We start from the raw sequence: 18,113 nt of genomic DNA on the forward strand, positions 1-18,113 counted from the left end.
GTGGAGAGAGCATCAAGACAGGCTAAAAAGATGTGTATTGTCTCCAGACAAGACAGCCAGTGAAACTCTGCAGGTCCACGCAACTGTGGGGGTTACAGATAGTGTGACATGAACCCAATATCCCGGTTGAGGCCGTCCTTGTGTGTGCGGAACTTGGCTATCAGTTTCTGCTCAGCGACTCTGCGCTGTCGTGTGTCGCTCGGTGTTCATTCAACAGGCAAGACTGTTCTCTTCCTGTTGGGGAACACTTCAGCGGTCACGGGCATTCGGCCTCTGATATTCGGGTAAGCGTTCTCCAAGGCGGCCTTCGCGACACACGACAGCGCAGAGTCGCTGAGCAGAAACTGATAGCCAAGTTCCGCACACACAAGGACGGCCTCAACCGGGATATTGGGTTCATGTCACACTATTTGTAACTCCCACAGTTGTGTGGACCTGCAGAGTTTCACTGGCTGTCTTGTCTGGAGACAATACACATCTTTTTAGCCTGTCTTGATGCTCTCTCCACTCCCATTGTTTTGTTTCTTAAAGACTGGATTAGTTGTAAGTATTCGCATTCCAACCATTATTCATGTAAATTGAGTCTGTGTCTTTATAAGTTCTGTTTGTGAACAGAATTCCCACACACCTGAAGGGGCTTAGAGCCTCGAAAGCTTGTGTGGCTTTTGCTACCAAATAAACCTGTTGGACTTTAACCTGGTGTTGTTAAACTTCTTACTGTGTTTACCCCAGTCCAACGCCGGCATCTCCACATTAAAAAAAAAAATCACAGGTTTTGAACTTTTTCTGAAGACAAATTTCTATTAAAATTGTGGCGTGGCCTCCTCTCCTTTCCCTCGTTAAAGTCTAAAGTACTCAATGTAGTTTCTCACCTCCTCGCCCTTCCCCCTTTAAAGTGTCTACCTTTAAGATTTTTTGTACCAAAGATAATTCCTCACAAAGTGATGGATTCATGTGTTTTTTGATCTTCTCTGATCATTCGTCCTCTCACCCCAAAAACCCATCCACATCATTTAGGGGCGGCACGTAACACAATGGTTAGCACTGCTGCCTCACAGCACCAGGCACCCAGGTGACTGCGTGGAGTTTGCACATTATCCCAGTGTCTGCGTGGGTTTCCTCCGGGTGCTCCGGTTTCCTCCCACAGCCCAAAGATGTGCGGGTTAGGTTGATTGGCCATGATAAAATTGCCCCTAATGTCAGGTGGATTAGCAGGGTAAATGTGAGGTTACGGGGAATAGGGCCTGGGTAGGATTGTGGTTGGTGCAGACTCGATGGGCTGAATGACCTCCTTTTGCACTGTAGGGAGGGATTCTATGATCACCATGGCAATGTCACTGGATATTTTACAATTTCACTGCTCCTCCTTGTGTCTGACCTGCCAAATACAATGCAAGTGTGTCAGTTTATTTGTTGGGGCTGTGTTCTATGCAAGGTAACACACAGTCAAAAGTAACAAGAGATCGCAACATCAGTGGTAGTGGCTCAACTATCAGAACGTGCACCAAAAGAAAACACAGACAAACCACAGCACCAAGATATATTGCTGCTGTTCTATCTGGACAGTATAGTTCCTGTGATGTTATTATTCTTCTCTGCCACCAGAGGGCAACTGAACACCATTTCAGGACTCAAAACGCAGGTGACAAGATTCCCATTTCAACGTTCAGCAGCCTGTGCAGCGACTCTGAGAGCGCCCTCCATCATCAAACATATTTGGAAGCTGCTCTCCTGACCAGAACTGCCAGCTTCACAACTTGATGAGTCATGAAAGCCGGGTGCTTCCTTCTCCAGTCTTGCCACCAACAACCCGCCTGTTATTCGATTCAGAATCGCCAAGAATAACCGGTAACAAAACTTGACACGAGTTTCCCCGTAACAAGGTCATTTCCCCGTAATTACCCAGGGCTTTAACTTGGGACTATTGCCATAACATTGCTCTTTCTGTATTTGGACTTGGGCAGACAGGGCATAATTTCAAAATCTGAAATGAAATGAAACTCGGAAATGTAGTAAATGAAGACAATAGTAAGAGATTTCAGGAGGACATACACTGGCTGGTGAAGCTGGCAGACTCAAGGTAGATGTACTTTAACCAAGAAGTGTGAAGTGATACATTTTGGCAGGATGAATGAGGCACCAAAAGCTAAATGATATGATTTTAACAGAGCAAAGTGACCTTCAGGTATATGTAAAAAAATCTTGTACACTTGGGCAAGAAGAATTGAAAAGCATTATATTAAATGGAGACATATTGCAGAACTCAGTGGTACAGAGGGATCGGAGTGTCCTGATACATGAATCAGGAAAAGTAACTATGCAGGTACAGCAAGTGATTAGGAAGGCAAATGGAATGTTGGCGTTTATTAAAAGAGGAATGGAATATAAAAGTAGAAATGTTTTACCGTAGTTGAACAGGGCGAGAACAGGGTGAGATCACATCTGGAATACTGTGTACAATTTTGATCTCCTTACTTGAGAAATGATATAAATGCATTAGAAACAGTTCAGGGAAGGCTCACTCCACTAAAACCTTCTCCCTCAGTGTACCCGAACAGGCACCTGAGTGTGGCGAGTAGGGTATTTTCACAGTACTTCAGTGCGGGGTTAATGCAAGCCTAGTTGAGACACTAATAAACAAACTTTAAACCTTACCTAGGCTGGGTGTGGGGGGTTGTCTTACAAGGAAAGGTTGGACAGGTTGGGACTGTGTCCATTGGAGTTTAGGAGAATGAGAGGTGATCATATTGAAACACACAAGATCCTGAGAGGATGTTTCTCCTTGTGGGAGAGAGTAGAACTTGGGGGACACGGTTTAAAAATAAGGGGTCTCCCATTTAAGATGGAGATGAAAATTTGTTTGTGTCTCACAGAGGGTGTTCCGCAGAGCGCGGTGGAGACAGGGTCATTGAACATTTTAATGCAGAGGTAGATGGATTCTTGGCTAAAAAGAGAGTCAAAGGTTATCAGGGGTAAGCAGAATGTGGAGTTGAGGCCACAATCAGGTTAGTCATGATCATACTGAACAGCAGAGCAGGTTTGAGGAGCCAAATGGCCTATCCTGCTCCTAATTTGTATGTTTTTTAAAATTAATTCATGGCTTGTGGATGTTGCTGGCTAGGCCAGCATTTGTTGCCCAACCCTAATTGCTCTTCAGGAGGTGGTGAAGTCCCTGTGATGTAGATACACCCACAGTGCTGTTAGGAAGGGAATTGGAGGATTTTGACCCAGTGACAATGAAGGAATAGTGATATACTTCCAAATCAGGATGGGGAGTGACCTGGAGGGGAACTTCCAGGTGATGGCGTTCCCAGGTATCTGCTGCTCTCGCCCTCGTGGGTTTGGAAGGTGCTGCCTAAGGAATCTTGCTGAATTACTGCGGTGCATCTTGTAGATGGTACACATGGCTGCCAGTGTGCATCGGTGGTGGTGATTGAATGCGTGTGGAATGGGTGCCAATCAAGCGGGCTCCTTTCTCCTGGATGATGTTGAGTTTCTTGAATGTTGTTGGAGTTCAGGCAAGTGGAGAGTATTCCATTACATTCCTGACTCACGCTTTGTAGATAGTGGACAGGCGTTGGGGAGTCAGGAAGTGAGTTACTCATTACACAATTCCTAGCCTTTGACCTGTCCTCCCAGCCACAATATTTATAAAACTAGCCCAGTTCAGCTTCTGGTCAATGGTAACCTCCAAGGTGTTGATAGCGAGGAATTCAACAATGGCAATGCCATTGAATATCATGAGGTGATAGTTAGATCTTCTCTTGTTAGAGATGGGCATTGTCTGGCACTTGTGTGGCACGAATGTTACTTGCCACTTGTCAGCACAAGCCTGGATATTGGCCTTGCTGCATTTGGACATGAACAGCTTCAGTATCTGAGATGTAGCAAGTGGTGTTGAACATTGTGCGAAAATCCCCACTTCTAACCTGATGGTGGAAGGGAGGTCATGGATGAAGCAGGTGAAGATGGTTGGGCCTAGAACACGACCCTGAGGAACTCCTGCAGTGATGTCCTGGAGCTGAGATGATTGACCTCCAACCACCAAACCATCTTCCTTTGTGCAGGTATGACTCCAATCAGCGGAGAGGTTTCACCCTGATTCCCATCGGTTCCAGTTTTGCTAGGGCTCCTTGATGCCACACTCGGTCAAATTCTGCCTTGATGTCAAGGCTTGTCACTCTCATCTGACCTCTGGAGTTCAGCTCTTTTGTCCATGTTGAACCAAGGCTGTAATGAGGTCAGGAGCTGAATGACCCTGGTGAAACCCAAACTGGGCGTCACTGAGCAGGTTATTGCTGAGCAGGTGCTGCTTAAATAGCACTGTCGATGACCCCTTCCATCACTTTACTGATGGTCGAGAGTAGACAGATTGGGCGGGAATTGGCTGGGTTGGATTTGTCCTGCTTTGTGTACAGGACATAGCTGAGCAATTTGTCACACTGCCAGGGTTGTAGCTGTACTCAAACAGCTTGGCTCGGGGTACAACAAAGTTTGGAGCACAAGACTTCAGTACTATTATCGGAATATTCACAGAATCCCTACAGTGCAGAAGAGACCATTTGGCCCATCAATTCTGCACTGACTCTGACAGAGTATCTTACCGGGCCCTCTTCCCCACCCTATCCCTATAACTCCACACATTTACAATGGCTAATCCCCCTAACCTACACATCTTGGGACACTAAGGTGCAATTTACCATGGCCAATCCACCTAACGTGCACATCTTTGGACTGTGAGAGGAGACCGGAGCACCTGGAGAAAGCCCACAGAGACATGGGAAAAACACACAAACTCTACACAGACAGTCCCCAAGGCCAGAATTGAACTTGGCTCCCTTGAGCTATGAGACAGCAATGCTAACCACTGTGCCACCATGTCGCCCATATTGTCAGGGCCCACAGCCTTTGCAGTATCCAGTGTCTTCAGCTCTTTGTTGACATTACATGGAATGAAGAGAATTGGCTAAAGACTGAGGTGGCCAAGATGGTTCATCTACTTGCTCTTTGAGAGTCAGGACAAGTAGCGAGGAATGGTAAAAAGGCACAGGAATTCTAAGATTAATACAGACGCAATTGAATTCAAAAGTGAGGAAGCTACGTTAAACCTTTGAAAATTATTGGTTCAGTACCTCCTGGAACATTCTGGGTGCCACACCTTTAAGGTCAAAGACATTGGAAAGATTGCCGATAGCACAGTACCAGCAATGAAGGGACTTAGTTATGTGGAGGGGCTGTAGAAGCTAGAGCTGTTCTGAGAGCAGAGAGGTTTAGGTGGGAATTTGAGGTATGTGAAACCTTGAAGAATTTTGATCAGAAAAACTGTTCCTGGTGTTGGGGAGTTATTTAGCAGAGGACAAGGATAGAAGATCATTACCAACAAAAGCTGCGGTGACATGAGGAACATTTTTTTAAAACACAGCGTGTTGTTGTGATCTGGAAAGTACTTCCTGAAATGGTAATGGAAGGAGACTCAATAAAAACTCAATAAGGGAATTGGATAAAATCTAAGTGGAAAAACTTGCAGGGCTAGCAGGAATAAGCAGAACAGGACGAATTAGGATAACTTGTTTAAAGAGCATCGTTCTAGGATTCTATTTAACTCCTTAAAGAGTTTAGTCTCTTCCACAAAAATGCAATCATCTCCCAACTCCACCCCCTCCATAGCCTGAGCTCACTCACCGATACTGCATCTTTATGTCCTTTGAATGTGTAAAGATGTTGGCATGTGGCAGGATTCCAGATCAAGATTAGCTTGTTTCGGTCTCCTGTAGCCTACAAGAAAAGGTAGTTAGATCTGGCACTGCACACACAGTATACTGTCACAGCTACACTACCTACCAGATTATAGTACCAGTCACATAACTGTATCATGTGCTTAAAACCTCATCCAGTAAGTCACAATGGGAGCAAGACAAATCCTATCCACTCTGGTTGTATAACTCAATGGTAGTCACCACACAGACAACGTCCAGGAACTGACATTTCAGATCTATTGAAGAAGTGAACTAACCACCTCAATCAATTCTAGTGGGTAAGAACTTAGCACTGAATGGATTACTTCAAATGACCACAGGATAACTGGTGCAGGTAACAGCAAGTAATATTTGTGCAGTAGGGGACATCCTCATCAATTAGGAGCTTGAGAATGCTGTTGAAACACAGCAGAAGCTGTTCCATTCTAACCTATTCTGTACCTAATGAGGGACATCGCGCATGATTCAGTGGTAGATGGTTGTGGGTTTTGCGTCCTACTCCAGAAACTTGAGCACACAACTCAGGCTGACACACTAGTGCAGTACTGAGGGAATGGTGCACTATTGGAGGTGCTACCTTTCAGATAAGATGTTAAACCTGCCCACCCTCTCAAGTGCACATACAAATCATTTCTAAAAGGAGCAGAATTATCTCCAGCGTCCTCAACATCAATTATCCCACATCCAACAGCACTTAATATAAGATTATCTTGCAATTTGCTGTTTCTTGAACCAACACCTGCATAAACTGCCTGTGCATTTCCTACATTACAACAGTGACTACAGGTGATCAGGTAGTTAATTGGCTGAAGAATGTTCTGGGATGTACCAAGATCATGAAGGGCATTACAGAAATGCAAATGCTTTTCTTTCTTCCTGACGCGGCTAGAGCACCAAGCTCTCAGAAAGAGGAGTTTGACAAAGCAGCAACAGAGATGGTACAGGAGATGGAGCCGCTCACCAGGTATTTGCCATCTGATGAGATTGCCATGGAGAAGATGTGTCCCAGATGTCGATCTCCAGTGCCCTTGTGTCCTCTGTGGATCGTGTGAAGCTTTTTCCCACAGCTAACGTCCCCTAGAAACATGGGAGAGAAGCACAGCCCTTTAAACACGGTAAATCTGGATACAGGCAGCAACAAAACCCAGGTGAAACTGTGGTCAGATCACAGCCTACCAACATTCCCTCAGCAGCCAGGCTCAGCTGCTCACACACACACCTACAGTCAGGCTGCAGAAACTTACACTTAATGATGGAACAATCTTTAGAGGCTGAAAAAATGTATTTATCATCAGGGGACACAACCAGACACGTAACTGGAAGCTGATGACCTCGCAGCAGGCGAATCTCAGATATATCAGGAGAGACATACTGAAAGAAAATAAAGTTATTGTCACTTTCAAAGTACAATGAGTGGGGTAAACAGAGACACATTCCGTTACAGTGAAAAAGCAGCAACTGTAACGTTTCAGAAATCAGAGGGAGGACAGCAGGTTTTAACGTTTATTTTTAAGATCTGGGTGTTGTTTATTGGTCATATTTACTGTCCATCCTTAGTCACCCAGTGATGGATCTTCTCCTCAAACCACAGTAACTCATGTGGTGATGGAACAATGGTGTTAGATAAGGAGATCCAGCATATTCACTCCATCACAATGACGCACAGCCCAGAGAGGATGGTGTGTGAGCTGGAGGGGAAATTGTAGGTGATGGAGCTCCCAAGACATGACTGCTCTTTTCCTGTGTGCGAGAGCTGACAGAGCGGTAGATGGTACACAGTGCATTTGCAACGAAAGGGAGGAGGGTTTTGGTGAATTCAGAAATCCAGTGACAGGGAACCGATCACGTGCCTTGGACAGGGTCAAGCTTCATGCAGGTGCATCAGGCGAGTGGCAAATATTCTAGCAAAATCATGGCTTAAGCTTTACAGATGCTTAGGCAATTTTAAGAGGTCAGTAGGGGAGAGACACACAAACCTACACCTGCTACAAGTCACGGCAGTATCAGGTACCGAATGGATTTTTTGCAGCTCACTATAGCTGAGCTCAGCTGTTTTCTGCATTATTAGTCGTACGTCACTACCACTCCCTTTGGAAGGGGCTGTCAATTTTGAACAAGCAGGGTTGACAGCATAAGCCAGCGTCACAAGTAGTTTGACAAATTTACTCATCAATGCCTTAACCCCTTGAAGCAAAGCAGTCTATAGCTCTGGGGCTGGTGGAGGGGCGGAGGTGAAAATAAATACTCCCCATACACCAACAATGAGCATTAGTGAGGGACACGGTGCACACCTCACCACATAGCAAGAATTACCCTGGTCTACAGAACCAGAACTGAAGCCCAGTGAGTCAGCACTTACACCAACAAAATAAAACACTGATGAGAAACCAGTAGTTCAATATTCAGTGTGACTGAAAAGAGATTTTCCATCCTGGCCGCCGAGTGCATATCACAATCTTTACTTCAAATAGCTGGATTCAAAAATAGAGGCTGTATCTTTGCTATGTAAGAAACAGATCAGGCTATTGTTCACAAGTTATCAAACAAATTTTCTTTGAAGTCTAGCAATTTGGTTATAATATTATCTACAGCCAACAATTATCATATGGCAAAATAGCCTAGGGAAGATGCAGAAAGCTAAACAAAAGACAGCAATTATAAGACATTGTTCCATTGTGAAAATGTACACTTGGTTAGGCTGATTTTTTTTGGAACGGAATTGCCGGAAGCAATGGGGTAAACAATAAACTCCTGTCATCCCATTTGCAGAAATTGCAACAATCAATTGAACTGTATAGCATTTTCTTTAGATTTCTGCTCCTGTGAATAATTTCATTTATAACAAATCTGATAATAGTAGCTTAGCCTGTATGAAATGGTTTAGCTAGGAGAATCTTCAGTCTTTGAAACTGGAAATTGATGCAATGAGCAACTTAATGTTACAAATATGTAATTTTATGATTAATACATTTTAGGAGTGCCGCTTTTAGTTTGGGAATTAAAATTTTTTAATGGAAGATAATGAAAACACCTGGTTTGAGAAGCTGGTAAACAAAACTAACGTAACTGCAAATCGCAGGATGGCCTAGGTTTATTTTATAAAGTCATAGTGGGAAGTAGTGGAAACTAAACAATGGACTACCTCTCTCCAGTTTCTTGATAGAGGCTGCATCTGTCTCAATAAGGGGTTTAATTATTCATAAGGTTTCCCAGAACAAAGACAGATTGGAAATGAAGAGAATTAGTAAGTCTTTACTTCGAACAGCCCAGATATGCTACATTGCTGTGGGGATAGATTGCAGGAAAGTATTTTTTTTTAGCTGGGCGATTGTTCACAGAAACAGACAAGTTGGCGAGGGGGTAATTCCGAGACAGGTAGAGAATCTGCCATGGGCTGTAAAGCAACTAGAACCTGTAGCAGAGAGTTACCAAAAATCAAGGGATTTTCCCATTTGGAGTCACTAAGGAATGCAGTGAAGCCCATGCTTGGATTGGGGAGTCCACAATCGTGAGTTCTGTTGGAGAGCTCACCATGCTGGATAGTGGAAGGACCCCAAGAAATCTCATACCTTGGGAAATAGGAGAAATAACAGGGAGAATCAAAGTGAATTCCTGAAGGCTGTGGTACATCTTGGTTTGGTACCAGGAGAAGGAAGCCTCTAGATCCTGTAAAGTATAATGGAACTCTTGGGTGGAAATAAAAGGAGAACTGGGAGAGTCACGTTGAGCTTTTCAGAATTAAAGTAGATGTTTACAAAATATGTTAAATTAATACTTTAACTCTTGTAGTTAAATTTTTGTTTGAAATATGAAATCTTGTGTAATTCTTTCAGGTAGAAATAGAGATAATTGGGAATTTGAAGTCAACAGTCTCTACACTGAGATCATAACATTTTGTCTAGTATACAATTTATCATGATTATGTTTAACTGTTAGACCAGGAATATGTTGGTCCAGCATGAGAGTAAAAGATCCAGGTTTAAATTTGAAAGTGACACAGTCTACTTGCAGAAACTGAAATTTACATGAGACAAATGTGTTGCAAAAAGGCTTCAGCAAAGTAAAAGTTTTGCTGCTTTATAGCCTGAACTTCATGCTCAGATCAGTGATGGGAGGGAAATCTACCCAAAGGTCTTTAAATTTATACTCACATCTTTGGCAAGAAGTCGTTTAAGTTTTCCTTTCTGTTCAAGCTGCAAAGAGAGAACAAAAATCAAAAACGCTGCTGAGGCTACATTATTAGTTTCAAAATCAACCAACCAACCAGAAAGAAAACCAGAGGTTAACAATTAGTTGAGAAACTTTAAGAATTCCTAGACTGCACTCTCGCACCTCTAGGGCCCTGTCAACGAAGACTGGATTAAAATATGTCCTCCAACAGGGAAAGTGCAATACAAAATAAATCAGGAAACCTCGACCAGTAATGAGTGAGGGGCAGCAAAAAACTGCAAACCAACCGGCACAGTAATACTGAACAGGCCATCTGGATGAAACTTAGGAATGATGGAAAAATTGTCATTCTTGACATGAGAGGTACTGCTCTGAGCCCATTTTTTTGAAGTCTTCAGCAGTCACTATACAATGTAGCACTGCACATAGCAGATCCATTCTGAACACAGTTTCCACTGGTCCTTGTGTAGTAAACATACGGTATTGCTGGTTCAAATCCAGTGCCAGAATTGCAACCAATGCTGCAACAGTAACCTGACAGGTTCCTGTCTGTGATTCCAATGCGCAGTGGGCAACTGGTTTCAAATGGACAGCTGCCAAAAGAGGCAGATTTCTTCCTAAAGGGTTAAGTACAGAAAATATAAACACAGTGATATTGATTCTGGAAATTGGGATGGAGTTACTGTCTGACACAATTCATTTCTTTCCCTTTAAAAACACAGCATTTTTTTTACCACTTCCTCCTGGAGTCTGCCTCCGATTAGGTCACTCTCGAACTGCTCTTCTTCTGCCTTCTCCTCTTCTGCAAAATAAAAATCAATCACAGTTATTACAACTGATCTCAGGACTGTTCAAAGGCAAGGAAACAATAACTCATCAGTTTCCAGTGCCAAGACTATTCACTAGTACAGTCCACTTGCTCAGTAACTGGCGTACTGTGAACAGCACTCAGACCCACTTCACAGCACCAGTGCCTGCTTGAAGCAAGAACAGGGGCTATTTTTTCATCAGTTCCCCAGTACAAGGCACTGAGGGTAACTTGCAATCCCAGCTCAACACATATTAAATCTGGAGCCAGTGTTTATCAGTCCGTACCAAGCAGGGCTGTGTCTCTCCCCATCTTGTTGTGACAGTCCCAGTAAAGCATGGTTTGATGTACTGAGAGATAATGAATGGAGGAAGATTTCCTAGCCCCCCGCCCATTGCTCACAGAGGTAATTAACTGCTACCTTTTAGCAACCCGTTATCTGTACCTTCTCTCCGGAGTTGCTCTAGATAGAGTTTGGCAAGCCGTAGCTTCTTCTCTTGTGCCGTCTCCTCGATCTCCAACTCTTCAGCATCTTTCTTATTGTGTCCAACACTGTCAGAGGAGAATGGAAACAGTCTTTAATTTTCAGGTTACAGTGGTAGAAAAAGTTTCTAATTCACACTCCACTGCTTCGAGCAGTGAACTGTGCAAGGCTCCATCCTACTGTGGCTGAGTTAGTTGGTCTTTGCACAGGCCAAGGGTTGGGGAGGGGAATGGGTTTATATTTGGACTCACTACCTTTGAAATGGGTGGGAGGAAGTATCAGGCAGAGTTCCTGCTCCAATCTACCGGTTCCTTGTTGGAGAGTGCCCGGTGTGGACAAGGTGAAGTGTGGAGGTCCTGAATAGTCAGAGTCTCGGGGACTCCTCTTCAAGGCTCACCATTACCACTAGGAACTGGAGTAGGACATTGGAGGCACTATTCACCTGCATAAGTCAGCACCTATTGCAGAGAACTGGGGGAAGGATTAGGCTTCAAATTTAATAATACATCACAGTTACAGTCAGCACTTATGACATTACAAATTTTTAGAGAAACCACTTTAAAGGTCATTTGTTTTTTAAAAACAGTTTCAAATGGTTCCAGGATTTCAGACTGGTTCTCCTCTTCCAAGAGAATAAAGGACAATCTTTAGTTTAATTCTGGTTCACTGCGGTCTTGTCCAGAGTCTCGGAGATAATGAAGTTTTGTTGTACAAATATAAGTTGTGCCTTGGCCATGACAAAAACTAACCGGAGGTGGGAGAAAGACCGTTTGAAGCATCAAATAAGCATTCCCTTATTTGGGAAACGACTTGGCATTTTCTATAGGTCACATGATAGCAGTCATCTCGCCTTGCCCACAAAAAGCAGTGAAAAGGGCAGGAAACTGGCAGATCCAGAGAACCGTCTTGAAGGAGCTTCAACCCAGGGAGAGCGGCTGTTAAGTAACTGGACAGCGAAGAGTGTTGGCCTGCACATTCTCTCCTTCCTGCAAACTCTGATTCCACCTACTAAGCCTACCTGTTAAAGAAACCTACAGCAATGGGGTTGGAAGCCCAGTGGAAGCCATCACAGCTGCAGAGACTTCTCCACAACCTCGAATTCGAAACACATCAGGTCCGTACCCAATATGGGCTACTTCGATTCATGTTTATAATTATTGTTTTTGTCTTTCCCTATTCCTAATGTTTGTGTATGAATGTGTTAGTGATCTTTTAAGTAACTTCCAGAGCAAGTGTAAAAATAAGCAAACTTTTTCCTTATGTAAAAAGATACACACACACGCACAAGCACACGCGGGCACAACTCCTTAGTGCTGCTGACAATTAGCTTTTGTAAACTGTTCTATGGAAGAAGCTTACACTTTAGCTTGCAAATACTGGTGCAATGAACAGAACAATTCCTGTTTAACCTACAATGCCATTAAGCAGATCAGTCTATCACTGACATAAGGCTGTCAGGTCACACCATAAATATAAGCGAGTAGATTTGAAATGATGTTATTGGTTTAGAGATAATTACAATTGTTTATTTGTATTTTGCCTCCACTCTAGAGAGAGTGGCGCAGTGGTTAGCACTGCTGCCTTACAGCACCAGGAACCCGCGTTCAATTCCAGCTTTGGGTGTCTGTCCGTGTGGAGTTTGCACATTCTGCCTACGTCTGCGTGAATTTCCCCTGGGTGCTCCGGTTTCCTCCCACAGTCCAAAGATATGCAGGTTAGGTGGATTGTCCATGTTAAATTGTCCCTTAGTGTCCCAAGATCTACAAGTTAGGGGGATTAAATGTGTGGGGTTACGGGGACAGGATGGGGGTGTCAGAGAGTCGGTGCAGACTTGATGGGCCGAATGGCCTCCTTCTGCATTGTAGGGATTCTACTCTATCCTCTTCCTCCCATCCACTAGATTCAGACTAGGGCTTCCATTCCCTTACAAATCACACATACCGAACACCAGGGGAGTGACGACCATTAGAACTTATCACAGTCACTCATTAACACTGCAATGAAGTTACTGTGAAAATCCCCTCGTCGCCACACTCCGGCAACTGTTCGGGTACACTGTGGGAGAATTTGGCATGGTTTATGCACCTAACCAGCACGTCTTTCGGACTGTGGGAGGAAACCCACAGACACGGAGAGAAGGTGCAGACTCTGCACAGACAATAATCCAAGCTGGAATCAAACCCAGGTCTTGGCGCTGTAAGGCAGCAGTGTAGCAACTGACAGTGTAGCAGCAGCACTGTGAATCCTATATGATGTTTAAATATATATATCCATCAGGGTCATTTATGCCATTCAGACCATTAAGTCCATGCTGGATCTCTGCAGAGCGATCCAGCCAGTCCCACTGCCCCCACAGTCTCCGTGTAATCTTGCAGGTTTATTTCATTCAAATGCCAGTCCAATTTTCTTTAAAATTGATTGTCTCATCTTCGACCACCCTCTTGGACATGGAGTTCCAGATCAATATCACATGCTGTGCAAAAACATTCTTCCTCACAGTCCCCCAGCATCTCTTGTGTCACCTACCCCTTGTACCATCAGCTAATGGGAAATTCTTTCTTGTTAACCTGATCCAAAACCATTATATTCTTGTACATCTTGATCAAATCTTCCATCCTTTACTCCAAGGAGAGGAGCCCAGTTTCTTCAACCTAACCTGGTAGATAGTCCTGCATCCCTGGAACCATCCTGGTAAATCTCTGCAACCTCTCAAGGGCCCTGACATCCTTTCCAAAGTGTGGTGACCAGAACTGGGTGCAATGTTCCAATTGTAGCCAAACCCAGCTTTATAAAGATTCAGCATAAATTGTCTGTTTCTGTACCCAATACCTCTATTTATAAGGTCATGATCCCATCTGCATTGCTAACTATGTGCAGCCACCTTCAAACGATTAAGAATACCCCAGGAACCTCTGTTCTTCACATTCTTTTGAGCGGAGCCACTTGTCTATTACAGGCAGTCCTTTGCTCAGACTCATGGGAAATTGGTCAGTGAAAACTGCATCTTCAATCGAAACGTTGTAACTTGGAACAGATTTCCCCAAGAACAATGTTATAACTGGAGGATTGGCTCCTGATCCAATGTTATTTTCACCAAATTTCCCAGAATTCTGCACTCAATTATAAACCAGCAATATAGTGATAGTAATATATTTATGTTGTAAATAGCAAGCATACCAATGTGAAAAATTAAGCACTGAAAAATACAGGAATCACATGCAGTACTGTACACTTCACAGTAGCCCGATGACGCTTACATACAAATCGTTAAACTTGTTGGTTGACATGACTATGTCCGCCCCCCCCCCTCCTCCCTCCCCTCCTCTCTCCACCCCACCACCCCATCTCTCTCCATCCCCCCACCCCTCCCACCGACCACCCCACCCCTCCCACCGACCACCCCATCCCTTCCCCCGACCACCCCATCCCTTCCCCCGACCACCCCATCCCTTCCCCCGACCACCCCATCCCTTCCCCCGACCACCCCATCCCTTCCCCCGACCACCCCTTTACAGGGGGCACAGGGTTGGGAGGTAGCAGTGCAATGGGCAGCAGCTACCAAATAAACCTGTTGGACTTTAACCTGGTGTTGTTAAACTTCTTACTAGCAGTAGATGGACAGGGGGCTGCAGATGAGGTGAAGGACAGGAAGCCGACAACCACATGGAACAGAACTTTCCTCATGACTGCACCTGGAAACAGACATGTGCAGATTGGAGTGTTGGGAAACTCAGACTGAGGCTGCAATGTAACTTGGGTCTGTTCACTCTGCTCCGTAAGAAGTTTAACAACATCAGGTTAAAGTTCAACAGGTTTATTTGGTAGCAAAAGCCACTGCTCCATGGCATGGTTTCCAGTCTGGCTCAGAGAGATGTAATTGTGTTGAAAGCTGCAGAATCAGTGAACTCTCAGTTACCTTTCTGTCTCCGAGTCACTGGAAATCTCTTCATTCAGCTTCGTGGTGAGCTTCTTGTGAACTTCACCCTCGCCATCTTCAGCCTGCGAAGAGATAGGAAGTTAGATTCCCAGCATGGACAGAGGGGCGACTGACTCCAGTCTGGAGGAGTTTCCACCGCTCGGACACACGGATGAACCAGGCCCTCCTGCCCCGACCACTCACCTTCCTTTTGCGGCCTCGGCCCTCAACCACTCTCTTTTTGCGGATGAAGAATGATCCAGTCGCCGCCATCCTGCTCTCCGGATCCACATGGCAACCGGGCCGCGCGCAGCCCCGCCCACTGTCCCTCCGCGCCAATCAGCACCCTCCTTCCGCCCCGCCAATCAGCACTCTCCGCCAGTCTCCGCCAATCAACACTCTCCTCCCTTCCCTCTCCACCAATCAGCACTCTCCGTCAGTCTCCGCCAATCAACACTCTCCTCCCTCCCCTCTCCGCCAATCAGCACTCTCCTTCCGTCCCGCCAATCAGCACTCTCCTTCCGTCCCGCCAATCAGCACTCTCCTTCCGTCCCGCCAATCAGCACTCTCCGCCAGTCTCCGCCAATCAACACTCTCCTCCCTCCCCTCTCCGCCAGTCAGCACTCTCCTTCCGTCCCGCCAATCAGCACTCTCCGCCAGTCTCCGCCAATCAGCACACTCCGCCAGTCTCCGCCAATCAACACTCTCCTCCCTCCCCGCCCCGCCAATCAGCACTCTCCGCCAGTCTCCGCCAATCAACACTCTCCTCCCTCCCCGCCCCGCCAATCAGCACTCTCCGCCAGTCTCCGCCAATCAACACTCTCCTCCCTCCCCTCTTCGCCAATCAGCACTCGCCTTCCGTCCCGCCAATCAGCACTCTCCTTCCGCCCCGCCGATCCTCGATTGGTTTAGACAATTGACCAATCAGCAGCCGCGCTGCGGGTGTGTTGTTGTTGTGGGTCCCCCGGAGCGTAAAGATAGAGACAATAGTTCCGAAGCCTGAGCCGAATGTTCAGTTTGTCTCAGAGCGAATGGGAACAGAGGGTTTCGGTTGCAATATTCAAAGGACAGGCAGAGAGCCCCAATCCCACATTCCCAGGATAGAGAGAGTCACTGGGGATAGTCACATTCATGGAGCCAGTGTTTGGACTCAAGCCTTTCCAGCAGTATTGAGCCAAATGATGGAGAAATGTTGGGAAGGTCACAGAGCTGCAAGTTATCAACTCTGACTAAATGTATTCCTGGAGGTTTCCTCAAACTCCAGCCAATCTTGGGACTTCCTAAAACCCCAACTGTAAAACATCAAGACTGTTTACCCTATTGCAAAAACAGAAAATGCTGGAAAATCTCAGCAAGCCTGACAGCATCCGTGGAGAGAGAACAGAGCAATATTTCGAGTCAGGATGACCCTGTGTCAGAGCTGTTTTTGTTTCAGATTCCAGCATCCGCAGTATTTTGCTTTTATCTTTACCCAGTTGGATGGTGCTTGGCTGTCAGCCAAACAGCTGCTTTTCCCCATTTTCAAGACTTTTATATCCTTCAAAGAGAAATGGTTAAAGAAAATGATTAAAGAAAGCACTCTCCGTTAATGTCCTGATGAGTTTTTTCCAGGGTCGCACCCAGCAGTTGTACTGGAGATTAATCTTCCATTCCTGTAGACTCCAGGCTAATCCTGGGGGGTTGGCAACACTACATTGTATTCAATCTGGAGAAGGTGCAAAGGGAGGAAGTCTGGAGAAGTGCTAGAATTTGTGGAGACCCCAACCTGTAACAAGAGTAAGAAAGAGTGTGGGGGAGAGTGAGATTGTAAGTAATAGGAGCAGTGGTAGCCATTCAGTTCCTCGAACCTGCTCCGCCATTCAATAAGATCGGATTTGGCCTCAACTTTAATTCCTGTCGATAACCCGCCATCAGCCTGAACTCCCTTGCTGATCAAAAATCTGCTTTGGAAATATTCAATGTCCCAACATCTGCTGCTCGCTGGGAAGAAAATTCCAAAGACAGACAATCCTCTGAGAGAAGTCCGTACTGATCTCCATCTTAACTGGGAGGCCCTTATTTTTAAACAGTGCCCCCTTGTTCTACATTCCATAGAACCATGGATTATGGCACAGTAAAACACCAGTCCATCATCTCTGTGCTGACTGCACCCACAAGAGTAAACATACTCTCAGCAGCTTCCCTGTCAAGCCCTCTCAGATTCTAACATATTTTAATAAGACCTCTTCTGAAATCCAAACAATATAGGCCCAGCCTTTCAACCCTCTCTCAGAAGACAACCCCTTTCGTCCCAGGAATCAGCCTAGTGAACCATCTCTGAACTTCCCAATGCAAGTATCCGTTTTAAGTCAGAAGACCAAAACTGTACACAATACTTCAGATGTCATGAATGTTACAGCAAGACTTCACTACTTCATTCCCCCTTGCAATAAAGGCCAAAGAGTTTTGAAGCCTGAGTTGGATCCACCGAGGTTTGACACTGAGCCCCTTCCTCTCCTGGAATGTCACAGATGGCCTAACTGAGCAAGTGAAATGTAAAGTGCCATTGTCAATGAAGTTTTCAGATGACATTGATGATGAGAACACAGCAACTGGAGAACCTAAAACACCAGAAGGCAGAGGTATGATGTTTAGTAGATCAAAAGGTCAATTAGTGGACTGTCTACAGGAGTTTAGGGAGTGAAATAACTCCTCAGAGGCTGGTGTCCCTTCACCAGATTCCCTTCATTTACAAACTCTATTCCACTCCAAGAGTGCTTCAGGTACACAGTCAGATTCCAGAGGACCAGGACACCTGACACTCAGTTTTATATCCAGATGGCGGCACGGTAGCACAGTGGTTAGCACTGCTGCTTCACAGCTCCAGGGACCTGGGTTCGATTCCCGGCTTGGGTCACTGTCTGTGGGGAGTTTGCACATTCTCCTCGTGTCTGCGTGGGGTTTTTTCGGGTGCTCCGGTTTCCTCCCACAGTCCAAAGA

The 18,113-nt window shown here is 45.3% G+C and overlaps 1 protein-coding gene across 3 annotated transcripts in view; it reads right to left on the bottom strand.

Annotated features, from left to right (window-relative positions):
* rrp9 (ribosomal RNA processing 9, U3 small nucleolar RNA binding protein) overlaps positions 1 to 15,465 on the bottom strand; it is a 29,800-nt gene extending 14,335 nt beyond the window's left edge. The window contains exons 1-8 of one of the 3 annotated variants that reach the window (XM_078203089.1): positions 15,339 to 15,465; positions 15,135 to 15,217; positions 11,180 to 11,286; positions 10,661 to 10,728; positions 9,908 to 9,949; positions 7,001 to 7,127; positions 6,718 to 6,833; positions 5,683 to 5,775 (exon numbers count right to left, since the gene is read on the bottom strand). In XM_078203089.1, coding sequence (XP_078059215.1) covers positions 5,683 to 5,775; positions 6,718 to 6,833; positions 7,001 to 7,127; positions 9,908 to 9,949; positions 10,661 to 10,728; positions 11,180 to 11,286; positions 15,135 to 15,217; positions 15,339 to 15,407 — 705 coding nt within the window. In that variant the 5' untranslated portion in view covers positions 15,408 to 15,465. The remainder of the gene's footprint in view (positions 1 to 5,682; positions 5,776 to 6,717; positions 6,834 to 7,000; positions 7,128 to 9,907; positions 9,950 to 10,660; positions 10,729 to 11,179; positions 11,287 to 15,134; positions 15,218 to 15,338) is intronic. The other 2 variants (XM_078203082.1, XM_078203083.1) reach the window with 2 other exon arrangements.
* Positions 15,466 to 18,113: the final 2,648 nt, after the last annotated feature.

The sequence above is a fragment of the Mustelus asterias genome, chromosome 3 (assembly GCF_964213995.1).
Source record: "Mustelus asterias chromosome 3, sMusAst1.hap1.1, whole genome shotgun sequence".
Lineage (NCBI taxonomy): Eukaryota > Metazoa > Chordata > Chondrichthyes > Carcharhiniformes > Triakidae > Mustelus > Mustelus asterias.